At 47.3% G+C, this 22,538-nt stretch overlaps 1 protein-coding gene across 1 annotated transcript; it reads left to right on the top strand.

Annotated features, from left to right (window-relative positions):
• The first annotated feature begins 340 nt into the window (after nucleotides 1–340).
• On the top strand, nucleotides 341–13,832 carry LOC144102443 (uncharacterized). The gene is made up of 5 exons (XM_077635713.1): nucleotides 341–466; nucleotides 1,784–1,941; nucleotides 4,356–4,429; nucleotides 12,136–12,219; nucleotides 13,699–13,832. The coding sequence occupies exons 1-5, from the start codon at nucleotides 341–343 to the stop codon at nucleotides 13,830–13,832; spliced, it is 576 nt and encodes a 191-aa protein (XP_077491839.1).
• Nucleotides 13,833–22,538: the final 8,706 nt, after the last annotated feature.

Below are 22,538 nucleotides of genomic sequence, written 5' to 3'. Positions count from 1 at the left end.
GTTACAAAGAAACCCAGTGGTTTTGCAATACAATTACACCTAAATGCTGCTGCAATTAAAAATGTCGCTCGAAAATCGCTCTGCTTCCAACTGAAGAAGGCTTCACCATCCTTCGTTTTTCATGACACCGCAGTCATCGACATATGCCTGAGTAGAGTTATGCGCGAAGGATGCATAAATCACTGATGCTGTAGAAGACTAAGGTCATTTATCTTTCCTCGTGGCATTGATATATCGTGGCCAGCTAGGGGCAGAGGTTGCTGATCGAATGCAGTGAACCGCATAAAAGCGCACAAGCAGGCGACCCGATTCATGGGCAGAGTGGCGCACGGGGGTGATAATGGCTGCAAAACAGTTGATTCTGTGCGCAGTGCTTGCTGCGGTCCTCTTGCCTGGCTCTCTTGGTAGCAGTCAGCAATTCATCGAAAACAACCCTGCGCTTGGTGTCTACCAGGATGAGGGAAAGGTGAGTGTGCTAACTCCCAGAACATGTTTATATATACTTACTTCATTGTACTTCATAAGCGCTTCATTGAGACACCATGCCCAACAGTTTCGGACGAAAAGTTTTAAAATTAGATAATTGCACGATACTTTTGCGAAAATATTGAAGGTAACAGTCCATTTTTCTGATATTTAGCAAAATCTTTCGTTTAAAGTGTTTTCATCGATCGCATCGAACAGTTACGGCTGCCATAGAAAACCAATGAGGAACGCTTTGGATGATAGCAAAAACGTTAACAGAAAAAAAATTCAACACTGCCGTCGGGTGATCTACAGATATATTGAAATGTATAGCGAAATCTTGCATTATGTGAAAAAAATTTTGTTTATAAAAGGTTTTCCGGTAAAAAATGTCCTTGTGCAAAATTGTTGGCTATGTATACGTACAAGGTGCTCCAGTTCGTTGCCGTAAAACTGGCGAAGGGGCATATGCCTGCGTTAAAATTTGACGAGCTGAAAATAGGGCCGATTGGTTCCTTAACCTGTGGTGAAAAAAAACGCTTACACGAGACAGGGAGGAGACTCTTACGCATTTTATTGCACGTTGCTGAGCTATATAGGAAAGGGAAGAGATACAAAAACGAAGAAAAACTCAAAATGCAGCAAGTGCTGTAAGGTAATGCATATCACACAGACACTCAGTTGCTGTGCCAAAATTTGCTGTGCTTAAAGTTGCTGTGCTGTGCTTAAAGAGTTGCTGTGCACAGTGGCTGTGCTTAAACAGCGACGCATCCGTCAGCCGACTTTTATTTGCACTGAATGACACGAAAATTAAATATCTCTGTCATATGGCATAAACTTTTACCGTTTATTACTTATCGTGATTTTTCATACTTTCTTTTCTTTATATGAAAGATAAATCTATAACTGACCAATGTACAATAAAATTTGGTTGTACGTATCGCGTCTCCACTCTACGTTTCGTGTAAAGTGTTGTTTTTCGCCACAAAACCGGCAGTAAACGTTGAAGGTGCAGCTTTGCTCAGCAATGGCGAAGAAAACTTCTTCGATATCTTTCTAGCGAGGACATATTTTGGGACAGAGAAAAAAAAATACTGCCTCTCTTCACGTTAATGACGGGATGTCGCAAAAGGATGAGGTGTTATATTTACGTTTTATTTAAATTTCAAGGTCTCAAGAGGAAAATCGCTTAATTTATTTCTGTCGCCTGAGTGTGACTTCTTTTACAAACTATACGCTTGACGAATAAAGTTGTGAAGCGGCCAAGAGTGCTGTAACTTTAATGTTCAATAATCGTAGTCCACTGTGTCATTTGCAGTGCTTCCCTCTGCAAGATGTCTGGTACATAGTGTACCGCAATTTTGAAGAGGACCCGTACTTTGGAGGTGATGCAAAGTGCATGATAATCACCCAGACAAGTGGTTCTCACGGCGGGACCGGCTTGTTCAAGGTGGAATATGGTGGAAACCAGGTTACGTAAGTAACAAGAATGCACTGTCGCTTTCTTGTGGGCAGAGTGAACTTCGCCTACTGCGTTTTCAACCAAGCAACGATGTTTAAGCGAGTTCAAATTCTGCCAGGAACTTACACAAATGTGTGCAGAGCGAACAGCCAGTGCTATCGGAAGTGTGGTAGGGTTAGCCGTTGCCTCCTTGTTTCAAAAGAATTGCGCTGCAGTATGTATAAATAAATAAAAGCCCTTCTGATGACACTGGGAGGGTGTCACATTTCAGCTAGGGAGCGCAGTAAGAAATGTTTCCAGGAGGAGTGGTTTTGTAGCGTAATTTTAACGCGTATTCTACAACGTAATGACATTTTAATCCGTGTTCCTACCGCCGAGTACATTTCCAAACAGGAAGTTGTTATTTAAGATTCGTTGCGTGCATATGTGACCAAGTCATGTGTTGCTAAGTTTCAATACGCAAGCATTGTGACACCTTGTAAATAATTTTCTACAGGTCGGCAAAAAAAAAGAAAACAGTTTGTATGCCTCCTTGGAAGACTAGCATTTTACGTTTCATAAGCCCTGTTTAGTTATTTGCACCTAACGAACTCTTTATCACACACAAAAAAGAGGAGGAGCGTATGCAAGGGTGAACTCGATCCCTTATTTCTGAATACTTTTCGCTCTCTTTGTTGGAGTTTTAGCAAAGTTCAGTTTCAGTACAGGTAAGGGAACGCGTATGTATATAAAAAAATCGCAGCCTCGGAGGCGCTTGTTGGCGTACGAGTGGTCGCGTGTGTCCATAGCACATTTTCAGAATACATAGCATCAGCTAGAAGTATCGCAGACACTAGGGCATCAATGTTCTAGGTATCACATCGAAGAGAGGTGCTGTTCTTGTCGTGCTTACGAGGACAAAGGGAGCGAAAAACACAAAGTTTATCGGACCACATTTCTAACTGGCGATGGTACACACCGTGGCCATGGTTGTAAAATGATGAGAACGGTTTATGCCACTGAGAACACAAAAATGATCTTTAATTCCTAGTACTATGGAGCATTCTAGCAATCAAAGGCTCAATAGAGTGACACGAGCCACATTCGAACAGTGATATAAAAAAAAAACTCATGATATAAGTAACCATTTTTTTTCTGAATTATTCAAAAGTTTATTTTTAACGCCCTAGCGGCCTTTCACGAGCTAGGCTTGTCATAAGCCGGCTTCTATTTCTCGCTCATTACGAGCGCAGTTCGTCGTGTGTTTTCTAGCACCCTGTCCTGTTAAGGCAGGTGGAGCCCGTCCAGAGCATTTTTGCCTTTGCCGACAGATGGCAGCACGGGTATTAAATATCATATCGGATACAATTAAAGAAAACGTCCTTTAGGGGATGAAAGGTCCGTTTTTTAAAGAGAAACTTGAACGCTGCTTGACGGCATATCACACTGCTGCCTGGTACGTTGCGATTCTTCACAAAACGAAGCATTGAAACCAGACAGCAATGTCTTAGGCAACAACTCCACGGTTACTTGAACTGCAGTACCATTCGTTGAGTTCGTAAATGCACTCTCCATGTTTTTTTTTAAAAATCATTCTAGGCTGCGGGCTTGAGAAAACTTAAACTCTGATACGAACCAAGATCGCGGCAGCAAACGCCGTTCAAAGGGTGATATCCAGCCTGTGTTGTGCACTAATATTCATGACGTCACCGTTAATCCAAGTGCACATGCTGGTATGAAATGGCACATTGCTGGCAGGTGCAAGACGATTTACCGCGTCATCACAACTAGTTCACACCACTTACTCAAAGGCCTTCTTTGTGTGCTATCTGTGACTCCGTTCTTGACATTACTATAATGCTATACTCGTCCCAAAAATAACCAAGCAGATGTCGCCAAAGAAGTTAGTTTGTACTGTATTATAAGTCAGCGGTGGCACTGAGCTTGTCACTGATGTGATAACAATAAATAATATTTAGCCGCTTCGCTACTTGTAAGCTAAACTCGCTAAACGCAACTCAGGCCCGCAAATTGTTCATACATTCACCGCAGCGGTGGCCAAGTGGTTGAGCATCCGCCTCGCATGCGGGAGGTGCGGGGTTCGATCCCCAGTGCCGCCGGGTACAAGCTTTCCCCTGGTCTGGTGCTCGGCTTCTTTAGGGTGAAATGCTTGGGAAATCGGCCTTTGATCCCACCTTGGGGAAAAGAAAATACCTTGTGCCATGGCGCTCTTTCGCCATAGACGCCCTTGCGCCATAAAAATCCAACATCATCATCATCATGTTTATGCATTCGTTTTAGAAGCTACGTAGTATTTATTATGGCCCATCAACTAGTCCCAGCCTCCTCTGTACGGAAAGTAAGTGCAGGGCGTCAAACCACGCAGAGCGACGAGGCACGCGCAGCAGATGTGAGGTCATAATACAGAGCACTCTTGCGCACTTTCCAGGAGGGTAAGAGGAACTCCAATCTCTTCTCCCGGATACAAAGTCAAGAACGTGGTTCAAGTGGAGTCACTTAAAGGTAAGTTAGCCTACTTACTTGCATCGTTCTTCAGCTCCTCGACCTTAGGTGGGCGTAATCTGAAGAGAAGCAAGCCTACTTGCTTGCATCGTTCTTCAGCTCCTCGACCTTAGGTGGGCGTAATCTCAAGAGAAGCAAGCCTTGGGTTAATGTTGTACCAGACTCATTGGCAACAAGTGCGGCATGTTTCCAGTTAGCGAGATAGATTAGATAAATTACACACACACACACACACACACACACACACACACACACACACACACACACACACACACACACACACACACACACACACACACACACACACACACACACACACACACACACACACACACACACACACACACACACACACACACACACACACACACACACACACACACACACACACACACACACACACACACACACACACACACACACACACACACACACACACACACACACACACACACACACACATATATATATATATATATATATATATATATATATATATATATATGTATATATAGTGTCAAGGCGTTTATTTGAAGCGCAGGTCGCTTGGTCTTCGTTGACCGGCAACACGACGGGCCCACTCACAGGCGTCGTTCGAAAAAACCCAGCTGCACTTCGTCTGCTTCTTCGTTGTCCCGCTTGAACTCGTCCGCTTCTTCGCTGCGCTGCGCCTGTCGGTCCCATTATAATTACTCTCCCTCCGAAAAAGGAGCCATCCTGGCGACTTACGGAGAGGAGAGGATGGGCGGGTCATAGTAAGGCTTGAGGCGGTCAACGTGCACAGTTTCGCACCCCCTGCGACGGTGGTCCGAAGAGGGAACGAGCGGCTCAACGATATAAGTCGCCGGAGAAGTTTGGTGGACAACCCGGTAAGGTCCGTGAAAGCGAGACAGTAGTTTCGTGGCGAGGCCGGGAGTGGAGGAAGGCACCCAGAGCCAAACGAGGGCGCCAGATGGGTATGACGCTGGAGGGTCCGGGGAATCCCGACGGTGCTTCTGATCCCATTGTTGCTGTGTGGTGAAAGAGCGGGCAAGTTGCCGGCATTCTTCGGCATACAGGTGAGCTTCGGAGAGTAAGGTGGTCTCGGAAGGGTCAGGGTGATAAGGAAGGATGGTGTCCATGGTGGATGTAGGCTCCCGGCCATATAAGAGGAAGAAAGGAGAAAACCCCGTTGTTGTCTGAGTAGCTGTGTTATACGCGTACGTGACGAACGGGAGCACTTGATCCCAGTTGGAGTGGGCGGTGTCAACGTACATGGCGAGCATGTCACTCAGAGTGCGGTTGAACCGCTCAGTCATGCCGTTGGTCTGGGGGTGATAGGCGCTGGTGTAGCGTTGAACGATTTGGCATTGCTTGAGCAGGGCCTCGACGGCGTCCGAGAGAAAAACACGGCCGCGGTCACTTAGAAGTTCTTTCGGGGCGCCGTGACGAAGAACAAGACTGTGTAGAATGAAGTGAGCGACATCGTTTGCGGTAGCAGATTTGAGAGCCGACGTTTGACGTAACGGGTGAGATGGTCAACGGCAACGATGATCCACCGATTATTAGCCGAAGTAGTTGGAAGCGGGCCATGAAGATCAATGCCGACGCGGTCAAAGGGACGGCCAGGGCAAGGTAACGGCTGCAAAGGAGCGGCGGCGGGGTGGGGAGGTTTCTTGCGACGTTGGCAGGAGGTGCATGACCGAATGTGCTGACGTATGTAGCGGTACATACCTCGCCAGTAGAATCGCTGACGAAGGCGAGCATATGTTTTCAGTACACCGGCGTGGCCGCATTGTGGAGCGGCGTGAAAAGAGGCACAGATTGTAGCACGGAGGTGTCGAGGGATGACCAACAGCCACTTCCGGCCATCGGGGAGGTAATTACGGCGGTATAAGAGGCCATCACGAACGGCGAAGTGGTGGGCTTGGCGGCGAAGGGTCCGGGTCGAATGATGCGGCGAGGGAGTGTTCAGGAAGTTTAGCAGCGAGGTGATCCAAGGATCCTTCAGTTGTTCGGAGAGCATATCAGGGATGTTGAACGAAGAGAATTCGTAGGCACAGACGAGGGCAGAGGTTGACTCGCATGGGAGTGGTGAACGAGAAAGGGCGTCGGCGTCCGAGTGCTTGCGGCCGGAGCGATAAATGACGTGTATATCAAACTCCTGGAGACGTAAAGCCCAGCGGGCGAGTCGGCCAGAAGGATCTTTGAGGGAGGATAGCCAGCATAGGGCGTGGTGGTCTCTGACGACATAGAAGGGCCGGCCGTAAATGTAAGGGCGGAACTTGGCAATTGCCCAAATGATGGCGAGACATTCTTTTTCTGTGACAGAATAGTTTGATTCCGCCTTGGGGAGGGCGCGGCTGGCGTAAGCGACGACGTATTCCGGATACCCAGGCTTTCGCTGGGCAAGAACTGCGCCCAAGCCCACACCGCTCGCGTCAGTGTGAACTTCTGTCGGACAGGCGGGATCAAAATGGCGAAGGATGAGGGGAGAGACCAGCAGGCGGCGTAAAGTGCTGAACGCGGTATCGCAGGCGGGGGACCAAGACGAAAGGTTCGGGCTGCCGGCAAGAAGCTGCGTTAAAGGGGCGATGATACTGGCGAAATTTCGGATGAAGCGGCGAAAATATGAGCATAAGCCTATAAAACTGCGAAGTTCTTTTAAGGTGGTTGGTTTGGGGAAGTCAGCGACGGCGCGAAGTTTGGCAGGGTCAGGAAGAACGCCGTCTTTGGAGATGACATGGCCTAATATTGTGAGCTGCGTTGCACCGAAGTAACGTTTTTTCAAGTTTAGTTGGAGGCCGGCGTCAGTAAGGCTAGTGAGTACGCGCTGAAGGCGGTGCAGATGGGAAGGAAAATCTTTGGAAAAAACGACAATGTCATCTAGGTAACACAGACAAGTTTCCCATTTGAGGCCACTGAGAATAGTGTCCATCATCCTTTCGAATGTGGCTGGAGCATTGCAGAGGCCGAATGGCATCACATTGAACTCATACAAGCCGCCTGGGGTGACGAAAGCGGTTTTCGGCCTGTCGTTCGCTGCCATCGGAACCTGCCAGTAGCCGGAGCGTAAGTCGAGGGATGAAAAATACTCCGCTCCCTGCAAGCAATCCAGTAAGTCGTCGATTCGGGGTAGAGGATAAACATCCTTGCGTGTGATCTTGTTGACACGGCGGTAGTCCACACAGAACCTCATGGAGCCATCTTTTTTTGTCACCAAGACAACAGGAGAGGCCCAAGGGCTGTGAGAAGGCTGTATTATGCCGCGGCGAAGCATGTCGTCAACATTGTCACGGATGACGCGGCGCTCGCTTGGCGAGACTCGGTACGGTCGCTGACGCAAGGGAGCGTGGGTACCAGTGTCAATTGTGTGAGAGACGGCCAATGCGCGCCCCAAGGAGGGCTGGGAAAGGTCGAAAGAGTTGCGGAAGCGGCAGAGAAGTTCCAAGATTTGGTCACGGTAAGCGGACGGAAGGTCGGGAGCGATGTTACGACGAAAGACGTCGATGGAAATCAGATCGAGCGCTGTCGCACAACAGGCTAAGGCAGTAACTGGGGAGCAGGCACGGGTATCGGAGAACTCGGAAGCAAGAGCAGGGTCCAGTTCTTCAATAGAGCCGAGGCATTCGCCGCGAAGAACAAACGACGGGCAAGAAAATGGGTTGGTGACATAGATGGCGCAGTGGCCATCGGAAATCGAGACAACGGCGAATGGAATGAGGAGGCGCTGATGGCGAGTGGCTGCTGCGGTAGGTGTGAAAAGAACAGGGCCGCTGAGGAAAGAGTCAGGGCAAAGCTGAACGAGGGCTGAAGAGGAGGGAGGTATGTCGGTGTCGGCAGCTACAAGAAGCTTAGCGGAGCGCACAGGTAGGTCACACAACGAAACATCACACAGGGGAGAAAGCTCAAGTTCCGCACGGGCCCAATCAATCACTGCACGGTGGGTCGAGAGGAAATCGCAGCCGAGGATGACATCGTGAGAGCAGGCGGTCAGCACAACAAACTCGATGGTATAGGCGACGTCGTTTATAGAAACGCGGACCGTGCAGGCTGCGATGGGGTGGATGCGCTGAGAGGTGGCCGTACGTAGTGAAAAGTCAGACAGCGGCGTTGTCACCTTACGAAGTTTGCGGCGAAGAGCATCACTAATTACTGACACTGCAGCACCCGTGTCGACGAGCGCGAGAACGGGGACGCCTTAAACAGACACCTCAATCACGTTAGCAGGAGAACACGGAGGACTTAAAAAGTTGGCAAAACACGCAGTTCTTGCCTCCTGAACTGCGGCAGTCAGTTTTCCTCTGGGAGAGGGTCCGGGCGGCGGAGAATCGGATAAATGGAACGTCGACGAGGGGAAGGCGAGCGGCGAGTAGTGTACTGGGAGCGATGTGTAGAGGAGGCAGAAGAGACATTAGGCAAGGGCGGCCCGGAATCGTAGCGGAAATTGCGCATGAAATCGCCAGAACGAGGAGATCGCTGACGGCAAAAGCGTGCGACATGGCCCGGAAGACCGCAGGAATAGCATATCGGTCGATTGGCCTCGGTACGCCAGGGGTTCGTAGGGTTTCGGCGGGGTCGACGAACCGGGACCTGCGGCGGGGGTATAGACGGCGGTGAAGCATAAAAGGCCGGGCTGCTAGGGTAGGCGGCAGAGGTGGGCGAGCGCCGTGTACCGGTGACTGCTTCAGCATAGGTGAGCGGCGCTGCCACAGGAGGAGGTGGGGGACTGGATGGCAGAACTGCAGCGACCTGCTCCTGAATAACACGACGGATAGTGGGCGTGAGAGATGGCGCCAGGTCGTGCGGAGGGCAGACGGGGTCGGGAATGTGATGCAGCAGAGAAATCTGGCGAGCGATCTCTTCGCGGATGAAGTCTTTAACCTGCTGCATGAACAGGGACTGCTCAGCAGACGAGCCACCAAGGGCCAAGCCAGCAAGACCCCCCGCAGGCGCGCCGGACTGCCGCGTAGATGCGCGTTGCTTGCGGAGTTCGTCGAAGCTTTGGCACAGCTGGATGACGGTAGCGACGGAGGTGGGGTTCTTCGCCAGCAGCATCTGGAAAGCGTCATCGGCTATGCCTTTAAGTATGTGGTTGACTTTATCCCCTTCGGACATGGAGGGGTTGACACGCTTGCACAGGTCAACGATGTCCTCGATGTAGCTTGTGAACGTCTCGGAAGGGAGCTGAGATCGAGCACGAAGACGTTGCTCGGCGCGAAGCTTCCGGACGGCGGGGCGGCCGAAAACGTCGGCGAAGCTCGTTTTAAAGGACGACCAGGTGGGAAGATCGGCCTCATGGTTGCGAAACCATAGGTTGGCAACGTCCGTTAGATAGAATAGGACGTTGCTAAGTTTCACGGAATCGTCCCACCGGTTGTAAGTGCTGATGCGCTCATAGGTGGCCAGCCAATCATCGACGTCTTGGTCATCGGTGCCACTAAATGGAGAAGGGTCACGCTGGCGCTGCACCCCGTGACAGAGTACGGTGGCAGGGATGGGCTGCGATGGTTCACTCGGACCTTCCGGCATGGTGGCGGAGACAAGGAGCGTTCCACTTCGAAGTTCCAGGATGAGGACCGGGACGGGAACCGAGGCACCTCCACCAAGTGTCAAGGCGTTTATTTGAAGCACAGGTCGGTTGGTCTTGGTTGACCGGCGACACGACGGGCACACTCACAGGCGTCGTTCGAAAAAACCCTGCTGCACTTCGTCTGCTTCTTCGTTGTCCCGCTTGAACTCGTCCGCTTCTTCGCTGCGCTGCGCCTGTCGGTCCCGTTACAATATATATATCCTTTAAATGTATCCTTTAAAGACATGTTATGAAAAATGTAAACATGATTTACGCCTTTTTAAAATAGTGAGAATTTGAGAGATAACTCAACCTTTATATGGATTGTGCAGCTCTCAACAGAAGAGGGCAGCATGACAAGAATATTACCAAAGATAATTTGAGTGACCTCATACGCTTACGAATTAATAATTCAAAACTGCCTAGTTGAACTTCTACTGGATTGTTTATGTGGAGTATTGTAGAAAAAAAATATGCCCGCGCTAGTATTAATACCCAGCCACTAGAGCGGATGCTCTGAAATCTCAACATATTACGGGTCTCAAACTCAAGCAGCACTTTAAGCTGTCTGTTTGGGCGAGCAGAAGAGTATTTCACAGAGTGCTGTCCTGATTCCAACAAATCTAGTTGCAGTCCAAAACGTAGGGAACATTTCATCAGTGGCCGATCTTTCGCCTTTACCACCTAGTGCTTTCATCGGCTACAATTAAGGCTTGAATTTCTAATATAAGTTGCCAACAAAGGCTGCCCTTATTGAGTTGGTAGCAAAACTTTAGTTTGAGCTACTTGGTCAAGAGACACAGCTGAACGAAAACACAGAGCAGAGAGGACGAGTGCCAAACCATTAATTGATTAATTATTTATATAAACCGCTTACAACCACAAACGTGTACGGACAAGAGCAAAACGTATTGAGGTATTTTTGGTGTTGTGCGTACGCCTGTTTGTTTTTAAGCGGTTTTTCAAGGTAATAAATTACTTGGTAGTTTGGCATCCGTTCATATCAGGGTGCGATGACCGCTTGGGCATGAAGTGAGATGACGTCCGTGTACATATGGACGTGAACTTTTTTTGATCTTATACCCCTCGATTAAGCGAAAAATTTCTTATGAACGCTAACCTAGGGAATCGCGCCTCGTTATGACGCGATCGTATATTGACTACGATTTGCAATTCCTACGGCAAGCTCCTTTGTTCCCTGTCGCTCTCACTGGTGTCATTCTCAATCCTGTTGTCTCATCATATTCTGCTCCTTTTTTCAAAATCTGACCCTCTATTAAACTCTTCCGCTCTTTTTTTTCACACGCTTACGTTCTTCACTTTCCTCTTTGACATCTGCATGTACGTTCTCCTAATCTATGTGGATTCGACAGCTCTGTGGTTTAACTATCGTGTCATTATAACTTCTCATTCTCACTTCTCCTGTGTTTTCCGCATTGTCTTTCTTGTGAGGCGTACTTTTTTCCTTGGGATGCAAATCCGATGTATTCTTGAGCTCTCAATTACACGCCCTTCCGTATTCTTAAAGGTAACCTGCTGACAGTTATTGACTTTATTTCAAGTCCAAAAAGCCGTAACACGTCCTACGCAGGAAGCATTGGTTGCATCTGTAATATCATACAGCATACTGTCTTTCCAGACCCCGCAGATGATTGGTATTGTAATCACCAGGAATGTGGCGTGCTCTGCAGTGAAGCAGTTTTAGCGTACTTTTTTTTAGATGCGACGTTTAACTCACATTAGTCATAAGGGAATCGGTGCCTCAAAAACCACAGGTTTCAGGCAGTAACCGATAACCTTTTCAACTAACCAGTGTTGAAAGCCCACTAGCGTTGCAAGGAAGCACAGATAAGTGCGTTGTAATTAAGAAGCTCCTTCAAGCCTTGCAAAGAGAACTTGGAGTTTAATGTAAGAGCAAAGAAGCTCGTGAAAGATGGCGAGATTGAAATAAAATGAAAATAAAGACAAGCACTATGAGAAGTGCTGCTAAAGCAAGTTCATGAAGCAGTGCACAATTGCAGAATAGTCGATCCTAAAGAAAACTATATGCGCTGTTAGCAAACCATATGCAACATGCTCAAGTATTTTCGTACTTGTTTTCCTGAATGTTAGTGCCTGACGTTTCAATAACCAGAATATGTGGTTTTTATTTCAGATCGTGGAGTGCGGTTTAATCTCACCTCAGTCTACACAGACTGCAGCAGTTGCAAAGTGCTACGTCACAGCTACGCAGACGAAGGTAATGTAAAACAAACAGCTTTTTCGTGTCAACTTACAAGTACACTCTACATAGCCGAAGTGCTCTCAGTCATGGCCGGCCTTTATTTTCCATGCCATGAGATCCAGAATGCTCTTGCGTGATATAGGCCTCTTTACACGGAAGTCTCAAGAAATATTATCACATTGAAAAGTGCAGAAAAGCAGACGCGATCAGAACATTTCAAATGAAAAAGTGTTTTTTTGGTTTCTGCGGAAATAAAATGATGCAGTAACTGCCTCACATATCTCGGTGGTCACCTGAACCGCGCCGTAAGGGAAGGGATAAAGGAGGGAGTGAAAGAAGAAATGAAGAGAGGTGCCGTAGTAGAGGGCTCCGGAATAATTCCGACCACGTGGGGATATTTAACGTGCACTGACATCGCAACACACGGAAGCCTGTTTTGCGTTTCGACTCCATCAGTGATAGTTACCTCTTATGACAGGGTAATTTGCTAGTGTGTCATATTAGAGAGCAAGCGTGTGTTGCTATTCACCGTGACCTGAATGCAGGGAGAGCAGGTAGAGTACATTCTTTTCCACGAAATCAGAGCATTATTTTACATGCTTTTGTTGTTGTGAAAAGTCGTAAACTTCCTGACTCGTCAACCTGCAAGAAAATGCGGACGATGGTGAGCGCTAAAGCGTTTTAAAATATAATTATTCTCAGGGACGAAAGCGTTCCGCGAAGTGTTGTGAAAGTACGCAAGTAAAAACAACTAGATAAAGAAAAACTGAACTTTCTTCCCAGTTTATAGAATAGACAAATACTACCGTCAGGCGAAGAGAGAAAGCGTTTGTTTTTCGTCGGTCAATTCGTCCCAAAGGTGTATTTTATCGATGTATTCTTGACATTCTTGATTAAATATCTGCGTTGCTGTAACAAGTATGCGTTCTGTATCTATGAATTACATTTTTTTGTACTTGGCATGCTATTGTGCTTGCTTATTTTTTATGATGTGCATACATTTGTCTACTCAAGTGTAGTGCAGCTTGCCGTATTGTATTCATTCAACTTTTCTGCTACATAGTACGGAGGGGTGGGGGGGGGGGGGAGAGGTCCCATAATGCGTCCATACGCCTTTAGCGTCGGCCCTCCTTGGACGTGTTCGCAGAATAATGAAGAGAAAAAAGGTAAAGTTAAGTGTTGAGGACATTGCGACAATGTATAAAATAGTTCTTAAAAGAGACTAGGGGGGATTTGTTCCTGTCCCACCTCGGAAACCAAATAGTGACATATTTTATGAGATGAAATTATGTGCCATAATGGAGTTCTCCTGATTCGGGTGACCGAGGCTTTTCAGCTTGCACTAAAGCAGCAGCACACGCCAGCTTTCACATTTTTTCTCCAGCAAAATGCGCATGCAGCATCGTTGCTTTTGCGAAAAACTCGCCAAATTTGTTTCATAACTTGCGAAATTCTTGTGCATGTTTGGCAAACCAATTTCTGCTCGGTTTGCAGGAAAAGGATGCAGCCTCTGGCAAACGAAGAGCACCATTAGTGAAACGAATTCGTGCTGCGACTTCGTGTTCGACCTGGTATGCGGCACCTCGGAGAAATACCAGATCTACGACGACTGCGATGCCACTAAATGAGTGGCGTATCCAAGAAACGCGCATCTGAGTCTGATAACTGCACTAAATTGTACTATACTTGATCGGAACAATAAAATAAGAGGTGGCAAGATGTAAGCATACAATAAAAATTAAACCTTGATTATGCATTTTCATCTCTTATTTGGGCTTACTGGGTCAGTCGAAAGTTCCCACGCAAGAAGATCTGACTTTGAGCAATATAATTGTAAGAATTCGTTGGAGGCACTTAAATATATCTTAACTGCGGAAAGGCGAAAGCCGCTTGCAATTTTTACTCAAATTATACATATTTCGGCGATCTTAAGGTCACGTGACCGTGGCAATTTAACGGACGGACGGTCACCGCGAGTATGAGCCATTAAAGGCTATCGCATTAAAATGGCGCTTATCGCCCTACTAATGCTGTCAATGGGGAGAATGAGATTCGCGATCACTCTCCACACAATTTGAGCTTTTCGGTTGTCGTATATAATCCGCTACACGGCTTAAAGACAGACCCTGTGTCCCGGGAAATTTTGATAACGTTGTACATCTGTTATCCTAAACTTGCAGAACCTTTTCTTCGGAGCATATATGCTGGTTCACATAACATGAAAATAAACTACCAGAAAAGGCACCCTGCTAGTTAAGCATTAAATAAAAGGTCTCCTCGAGAGTGTCTTCAGCAGATCGTCACCTTCAACCATGAACTCCTTTTAGCTGTCATCAGTGGCAATCTAAGTTGAGGTGGTCTTAGAAACCAAGGGCAAGTTTGCGTTAAAACTGCGTACAGTCCACAGCGGAACCAGACTGCATTTCCGTCTTTATCTCTTAATGTACCAGAAAATAAACCTTATGCTGATGTAGACTCGAACCAGGACCGGCGAGGAGACAGCGGCATTGTTAAATGGCTCCAGAGATCAGTCTACAATTTGCCGAACTATGGAGAGTGCTATAATAAATATGAAATGCTATTTATAACGCATAAATATCCATAGCTACCCACTTAGCTATGAAACACCGGAGTGGAGAGCTGCTGCTAATTAATTTTGACTACCTGGGGCTCTCTAGCTAAGTCAACATTATTCTTATAGATCAGCCTTAAAGATTTCGGCTCGAAAAGCCGAGCTGTATACAGCCATAGCTGTATACAGCCTGGCGGGTTGAAGAGTTAATCTTCTTTTAACTGTTGGGCATTCCACAATAGGTCTGCTCATCCATGTCGTCTACGAGGAGCTGTACTACGAACAGTTGGTGGGATCTGATTATTGTAGAGGCAGAAAGCGCCTTCGTAATCAGAAATTATACGTGATTTTGCCGTCGGAGCAGAGATGCCGTATACTGCTTGCCAACTGCCTCATTAAGTTCACGCACGAGAACAAAGAAAAGGTTATGGCAGGTGGCCCCAGAATAGGCTGAAGAAGGCAAGCAAACGAACACCGCCAAGCGCCATGCTACGACAGCTCCGCAAGCAATTTCATGCTCCGCCCGCCTTTCTGCGAAGAGATAGATCCTAAATATTTTATTTTGTCCCCTATGCGCCGGAGCACCGCTTTTCTATAGGTACAATAATAAAAATATTGAGAAAACTAAGAGCTGCGGCATTTTTAGAGGGAGTGAACACACTGGCTACAGAATTTTCATGCCGTCTGTTGTACATGTACCATCCGCCGGAAGAGAAAACAGAGCACGGTACCGAGCGCACGCCGGCAGAGCTGCGACATCTGCGTATGACGTGCCTAGCATTGTGATAACCCTGCGTGCACAACTTCCTTGTTTTCCTTTTTTAGAGCGCAGCTCTTACGCTCCCGTTCCTGCTCTCCGCGTCAAAGTCGTCGGCGCTGTCGGCTTGACATGCCACCGAAAGGTGGCGTGTGTAGGGAAGTGAAAAGTGGCGTATTGGCAGGTAGTACTAGAGCGAAACACCCCCTGCCACGGCGAGAACGGAGGAATGTACAACCGGAAAGTGGCTGGCACAGGAAGATATCCCTTAGGGATGGATGGATGGATGGATGGATGGATGGATGGATGGATGGATGGATGGATGGATGGATGGATGGATGAGGCTGAACCTTTTAAATCGGGCGGTGGTTCAAGCCACCTAGCCATAACTTATGAAATTTTACTTTTGTCTTGATTTTAGCCACCAATCAGATAACCTTCGCTTGGTTACTTCTACCCGCTTAAAATCTACTTTCCCTTCACTGTCCTTAAACCCCAATGCCTTGGATAAATCAGCCCCGCTGCTTTCCACTGTAGGCTGAAGCCCTTTACAGAAAAGTATCAAGTGTTCAGCCGTTTGCTCCTCCTCTCTGCACGCTATGCACAACGTGTCCATCTCGTGGTACCTGACTCTACGTCTTAGTCCGCAAAACTCCAGTCCTGGCCTCAAACAACAAAGAGCTTCCCCTACAATTTTCATAGATATTTTCTTTGGCAATTTCCTGCTTAAAGATCCTGTATGTTCCCAGTGCCAACTTCGTCAGCATCCCTGTTTTCCACAGAGCTGTCTCTGTTTCTTTAACCTTTTTCTTAACCGATAATTGCTGATTTGCCCCCCTACTGCTGTCCAGATATTTGCTTGTCAATTTTCTAGTTCGCTTTCTCTATTTCGTGTCAACATTTTTTATATACAGGTATCTGAAAACTTTCTTAGCCCACTGCTTTTCCCCCTTTTTCTCAATCGCTCCTCAAAAGCTATCTTACTGCTAGCTTCTCTGCTCTCGAACAACGCCCATCCCATATCACCCTGTACCCCCTGATTTGGTGTATTGCCATGTGCTCCCAAAGCTAGCCTTTGGGAGCCATGGAAGCCATGGAAGGTGGCGTGAACTTGTGACGAACTGCACACAAATTTCCTTTTATCGAGCATGGTTATCGTATTTTCATTGTGTTATTTTTCTCTCTGCATGCGCTTATGAGAGTCCTTGTAATGCTTGCTGGCACATAGTTTAAGCGCTTCCGCCAGAAACGCTCCGTTATGCTCACAGAAACGCTATACGTTACACTGACGCTGGTCGATGGTGCAAAGGCCACAAGTTCGGTGGTCACTACGGGATGCTCTTTGGCCTTCGGCGTGATGACAGGTGTGCTGCTCTCCAGACGTATTTTAGTGCATACTAGAGTGAATTATCATTCAGTATGTTTCAGGGATCTGCAAGTGGACAAAACTTGAGCCTTCTTAACCCTATTCTTCAAGAAAATGCTACAGCGTTTGGACGTAAACTTGCCCCAAAATTATTAAGATGAATTAATAGGGATTAGTGGGTGGATTGTGGTGGCAAAAATGGTTTGGCTTTGTGGGCACTTAACGTCCCGAAGCGACATAGGCTATGAGGGACGCCGCAGTGAAGGACTCCGGAAATTTCGACCACCTGAGGTTCGTTAACGTGCGCTGACATCGCAACAGTACACAGGCATCTAAGATTTCGCCTTCATTGAAATTCGACTGCCGTGGCAGGGATCGAACCCGTATCTTTCGGGTCAGCAGCCGAGTGCCATAACCACTGAGCCAGCGCGGCGGCTGGTGGAAGAATGGGTATTGGTGGGTGTATTAAGGTGTAATACTTGGTCGGGTTAGTTTTATCCCATATAATATCCAATAGAAGGCACTTCAACATTGTAGTCATCAGATTTTCTAATTTGGGAATGCTGATGACGCCATGACTCTCTGGACCAATCAGAGAATTTTGTTATAGAGAAATCCGGTGGTTTCTGCAAAACGACCACCTAAATGCCATAGCAATGAAATGTAAGCGCTGAGATCACCATAGGAGAATATGCTCTCTCTGAGGCATGAAATGTTAGGAAGTTTCTCGTCCATGGAAATGGTGTAACTTTACTGAGAATGACTGCGGTAAATTACCAATATTAATTTTAAGCCACTGCAACCACTGATTTTAAAGAAGAAAGCATTACACACGTGTTGCACTGCATCTTCAACGAGAACTCAAAAGTGTTACGTATTTGTATCGCTTTCCTTTCAACACCTATAAAAATTGCATTAGAGCAGAAAAGTGCCTCAAAAACATTGATGGCCAGGTTACAGAAAAAATGGTTTAAAGCATCAGACGCGCAATAAAACCTTACATTGGTCCAATGTTTAAGGGAACTTTCCAAGGTAGAGTAGATGAGTTATAAGGGAGTAATTAGCCGTTAGCATCCCCCCAAGCACACAAATACGGTTAAAGAGGAAATCTATTTCGCTTCCTAGCTAAAGAACAATTTGTCCTGGTCCGGGGCTCGAAGCAGGGACCACGACCTCAACGGGCAGTCGTTCTACCGACTCAGCTAACTGGGTCGGCCGGCTAGCATACATTATGGCGAGAGCGAATTCATCAATAACCCCAAATGAGGGCGGTGTTGGAACCAGGGGAATCCGCGAATGTCGAGTAGATTTTTAATAAGGGAGTAATTACTGAGTGGCGTCCACCCAAGTGCAGCTATAATTTTGTAGTTAAGGAAAACAATTTGTTTTTCTCAGTTTCTCTTTAAGGAATAATGAACGAATTTATTTTAACTAAATTGTTTCTCTGGAAGCTGTATAGCTTTTCCTTGCAGCCGTATGGTTTTGGTTGGGCGCGACCTAACGAGTAATTACTCCTTTATTACTGATTAACTCCGCCTTAGGAGTTTCCCCTTAACATTGGACCAGAACCGTTCCCACTTCGAGTTATCGATCAATTCGCACTCTTCTCATCATATGCAATCAGTCCCGGTTACCCCCATTCGTAGAGCGATTGCCCCGCTGAGGCGTCAGTCCAGGGTTCGAACCAAAAAAAACCGTTTGAATTTTTTGTTGACTGCAAAGCTTCTGTGGAGGCTGTATGGCTTTGCTTCTTTCTTTTCTAGCCGTATGGCTAGGCTTGGGTGGGTGCTAACGAGGAACTGCTCTCCTTATAACAACATTCGGCATCTACCTTCGGCTCAAGAAGTTCATAAGGGTGCGATTTTGCACGGTCGACCACCACCTATAGCGCCTTAGTGCTTCGGATCACTGAGGGAGGGGCAGATCCTTAATACTATCATTCACCGATGGGCGTATATTTTGCTGATAGCTTTTTAGACGGGACTTACTGCAGCCAGTGCATCACTGATAAGCTGGGCCACTGATTGTGACAGTATTTTCTTCTGAATGAAGGGATATCAGCTTCCATAAAAAGATTTTGTAAGAAGGGAAGAACATTGTAACTGTCTGAAAAGTGACTGGAAATTTATCACTTTGTGTGGACCCCTCGACGGCGACTACAGGTAAGGGAGGAAGGAAGGATTTATAGATGAAATAGGAAAGAGGTTCCGTAGTGAAGAACTCCCGAATAATTTTGATCACCTTCGGATCTTTACGTGCCCTCACATCGCAGAGCACATAGGCACCTTTGCGTTTTGCCTCCATTGAAATGTGGCCGCCCCAGTTAGGATTGTATGCTGGTCCTCCGGATCAGTAGCCGAGTGCTCTAATCATTGAACCACGGCACTGAACAGCCAAAAAAAAAAAGAAGGGCGGGTAGATCGAGCACCTGCTCTTACCGCGGCCCCAAGCATGTTCTGCATTAAAGACGGTAGTCTTTTCCTCATAACGTGGATGCCTTGAAGAGCTAGAAGGCGGACCTCTGATCAGCACTGCTCCTACAAAGGAACTCTGCATACTCTGGGAGCGTTGGGCAATCTTCTGTAGAGGTGTCCGATACAGAGACACCGCTGCGCGCGTGAGCAGCTCTGCTCATGAGGTTATCAGTGACCGAACGTCCGGCTTTGGCTGCGGCTACGGCAGACTGGCTTTTTTAGGCAAGGGTGGTACGCACGCCGTGTCTTGAGTCGGCGAAGAAAGGAGACCACAGGATCGGCGCTACTAAGTCGTCATGAGCCGTGTATCCTTTAATGCAAATGCCTTTAATAGACCGCCGTTAATAGCGAACTAAAGCCGCATTGTTGATTCAAGAGGAAACGTAGAAAGTAGTTTTTGCAGTGGTGTTTGTAGTGTATGCTCTCCACGTTTTGATCGTTTTAGACACAATGAATTTTTACGAACAATGCTTGTCCAGTTATCGTAATTCGCTAAAATTCAGTCTGAAACTTTTCACAAGAGAGGGTACATGCTGTATGATGCCAAGGATTAGATGGATCGGGCAGTTTTAAAACAAAGTATGAAAAAAGTTTATTTTATCACGACATTTCGCCAGCTGAGTCCAGGGTTGCGAAACCCAATCCCTGCTACTGCGTCTGCATTTGGGCTCAGGCTGGTTTGCTGCGGATCTCAGTGCACGTTGCAGAACTTAGGAGAGCAGAGTAAATCAGAGGTTCTGTTTTGCGGAGTTCGGGGATACTCCATGAAAAATAGCGCCGAAGCATCGTTTTTATTGAAAGTAGGATGTTTTGCGCAGCAAGGCGTTAATTTTTGATGAACGACAACGTAATTATGCCCTTAATGCCACTTTACGGCTAACTTGAAAGTGAGTACTGTTGTGATCGGAGGCCCCGACAGCGGGAACAGACGAGCCCGGCAGGCGCCATCGAACTATGTTTGACCAAAGGTGCTATCGTCCTGAGAAGAGGATTAGGAACGGCTCCTGGCGACGGCGAGCTGTGACGAAAGGCCTCTAATTCCTTCGTCCGGAGTATGGAATGCGGCGTTTCTCCCGAACTGCGCCCTCACGTGGACCGGCAGAAAGACCCTAACAAAGGCGCCGGAACCTCCCCGCTCGCTTGTACCTGCGCGGCCAGACAAAGCTGGGGCGGACACGGCTGATTCATCTTACCCTCTGGAATTCACGGGGCCGTCAGTACGCATCTTTCGCGCGGAGGGGATCACCGCCTGCAAAGCCAATGACCTTATGCACCTGGTCAACCCGTCGGAAACAGCATTCCAGGACCTCAATGCGCCAGGATACCTTATCGCCTGTGCACGTGTTTGTGAGGGCGGAGCGGTCACGGGGTTAGGGCGGAGACTATGAAGAGTGTGTCTGCCCATTGGACGCTTGATCAGAAACCGCTTTCCCTAGCTAGGTGCCTAGGGAATATCCACTGTATGTAAGCCGCAATTTAGCTGGTTTCACGGCACTTCATCTCTGACTTTTGGTCTCCCTGCTTCTGTTGTAAATATGTAAATAACCCTTCAAGTTTACCAACCCTCCTGAAGGCTTCCCTCCGTCGGCTGCAGAGTTCATCGTCATGCGGTGAAGACCTCGGTCCCGATACCCAAGCATATCAGTACTAAGTTAGGATATGTCTCTTGTAAAAATATATAAAGCGCACTCAGGACAACGGTCAATGAAGACCAAACACAAAACGCTTGTCCGTTGTCCTGAGTGCGCTTTATATATTTTTACAAGATGCAATACCAACTAGCTGAAATGTCGATTCTGCTTTGCCAAAGGATATGTACCGGGTTCGAACCCGACCGCGGCGGCTGCGTTTTTATGGAGGAAAAACGCTAAGGTGCCCGTGTGCTGTGCGATGTCAGAGCACGTTAAAGATCCCCAGGTGGTCGAAATTATTCCAGAGCCCTCCACTACAGCGCCTCTTCTTCTTTTCTTCTTTCATTCCCTCCTTTATCCCTTCCCTTACGGTGCGGTTCAGGTGTCCAACGATATATGAGACAGATACTGCGCCATTTCCTTTCCCCCCAAAACCAATTATTAATTAATATTATTGGGATATGTCGTCTAACACTGCTACATTACAAAAGAAGTACTTAACAGGAAAAAAAAAACACTACACGAGGAGACGAACTGCCACTGCGACTATTAACCACATCTCGAAAATAGGCGGTCTGCGATAGAAAACTAGAGGGACGCTCGAGCTCCGCCGTCCAGGTATGACGAGATAGAGTTAATTGTTATGGGCTGCTTGCTTTTTTAATTTGTCTCTTTTTGTAATTGCACACATTCATTAGCATATATCAACAGGTATACCAGACCGCGTGATACACCTCAAGATGCACACGATCTCCCTTTAACCAAGTCGACCAAACGCGCCTCAGTGGCCTAAACGCTACACAGTGAGCTCTATACAGAGTCTGTCCGGTCTCCGTCGCCTTCATTTTTCCTGTCAATAATATACACTATTACAGAAAAAAAACACTAAATAGTAGAATAGGGCCATTGCATCCGCACGAAAGAGAGCAAAGACAATCACGGCGATAATGAGTCAAGTGTACACGAGTGCTTTGAAACAGACACCAGAATGTAAACGAGCTGATTTCTGCGCTCGTACACGCGCTAGTTGAGAGTATCGCACTACAGCGACCACCGGATGTGGCTTTGTGTGTGAGGCTTCATAGGCACGCTGCGAGCGTGTGATGCTGAGACACGTGCCTGTATCACTGCCGCCGAAACAGTTGCTTCCAATGTGGCTGAGCGTGACGTGGATGTTCATGCAGTGAACAACCCTTATACCATTGCCATTTCCACGAACCTCGCAGATATCCCCGCGGAAACGCACCTGTATCAATTTCCAACGAGTGCCGTGCGAATGAATTTCAGGATTTCAGCACGTTTTCAGAGCGCAAAAAAAACTCTTTCTGCGTCAAAAAGCATTATTTCAGCAAAGTTGAAGCCATATCCGGGCACTATACCGCGGTGTCTGCAACTGTCGAACGTCGGACCTCCCGAAACAACCCAGAGCCACACTGTTTAGCTGCCGCACCAGGACAAAATTAGGTACTGGTTAAAATATTAATTAGAGATACAGGGTGTTTCAGAGAAGACAAAGCAATTTTCAAAAATAAGG

This window comes from Amblyomma americanum, chromosome 8, assembly GCF_052857255.1.
Source record: "Amblyomma americanum isolate KBUSLIRL-KWMA chromosome 8, ASM5285725v1, whole genome shotgun sequence".
In the NCBI taxonomy this organism is placed as follows: Eukaryota; Metazoa; Arthropoda; class Arachnida; order Ixodida; family Ixodidae; genus Amblyomma; species Amblyomma americanum.
This window is presented reverse-complemented; position numbering and strand designations above follow the sequence as displayed.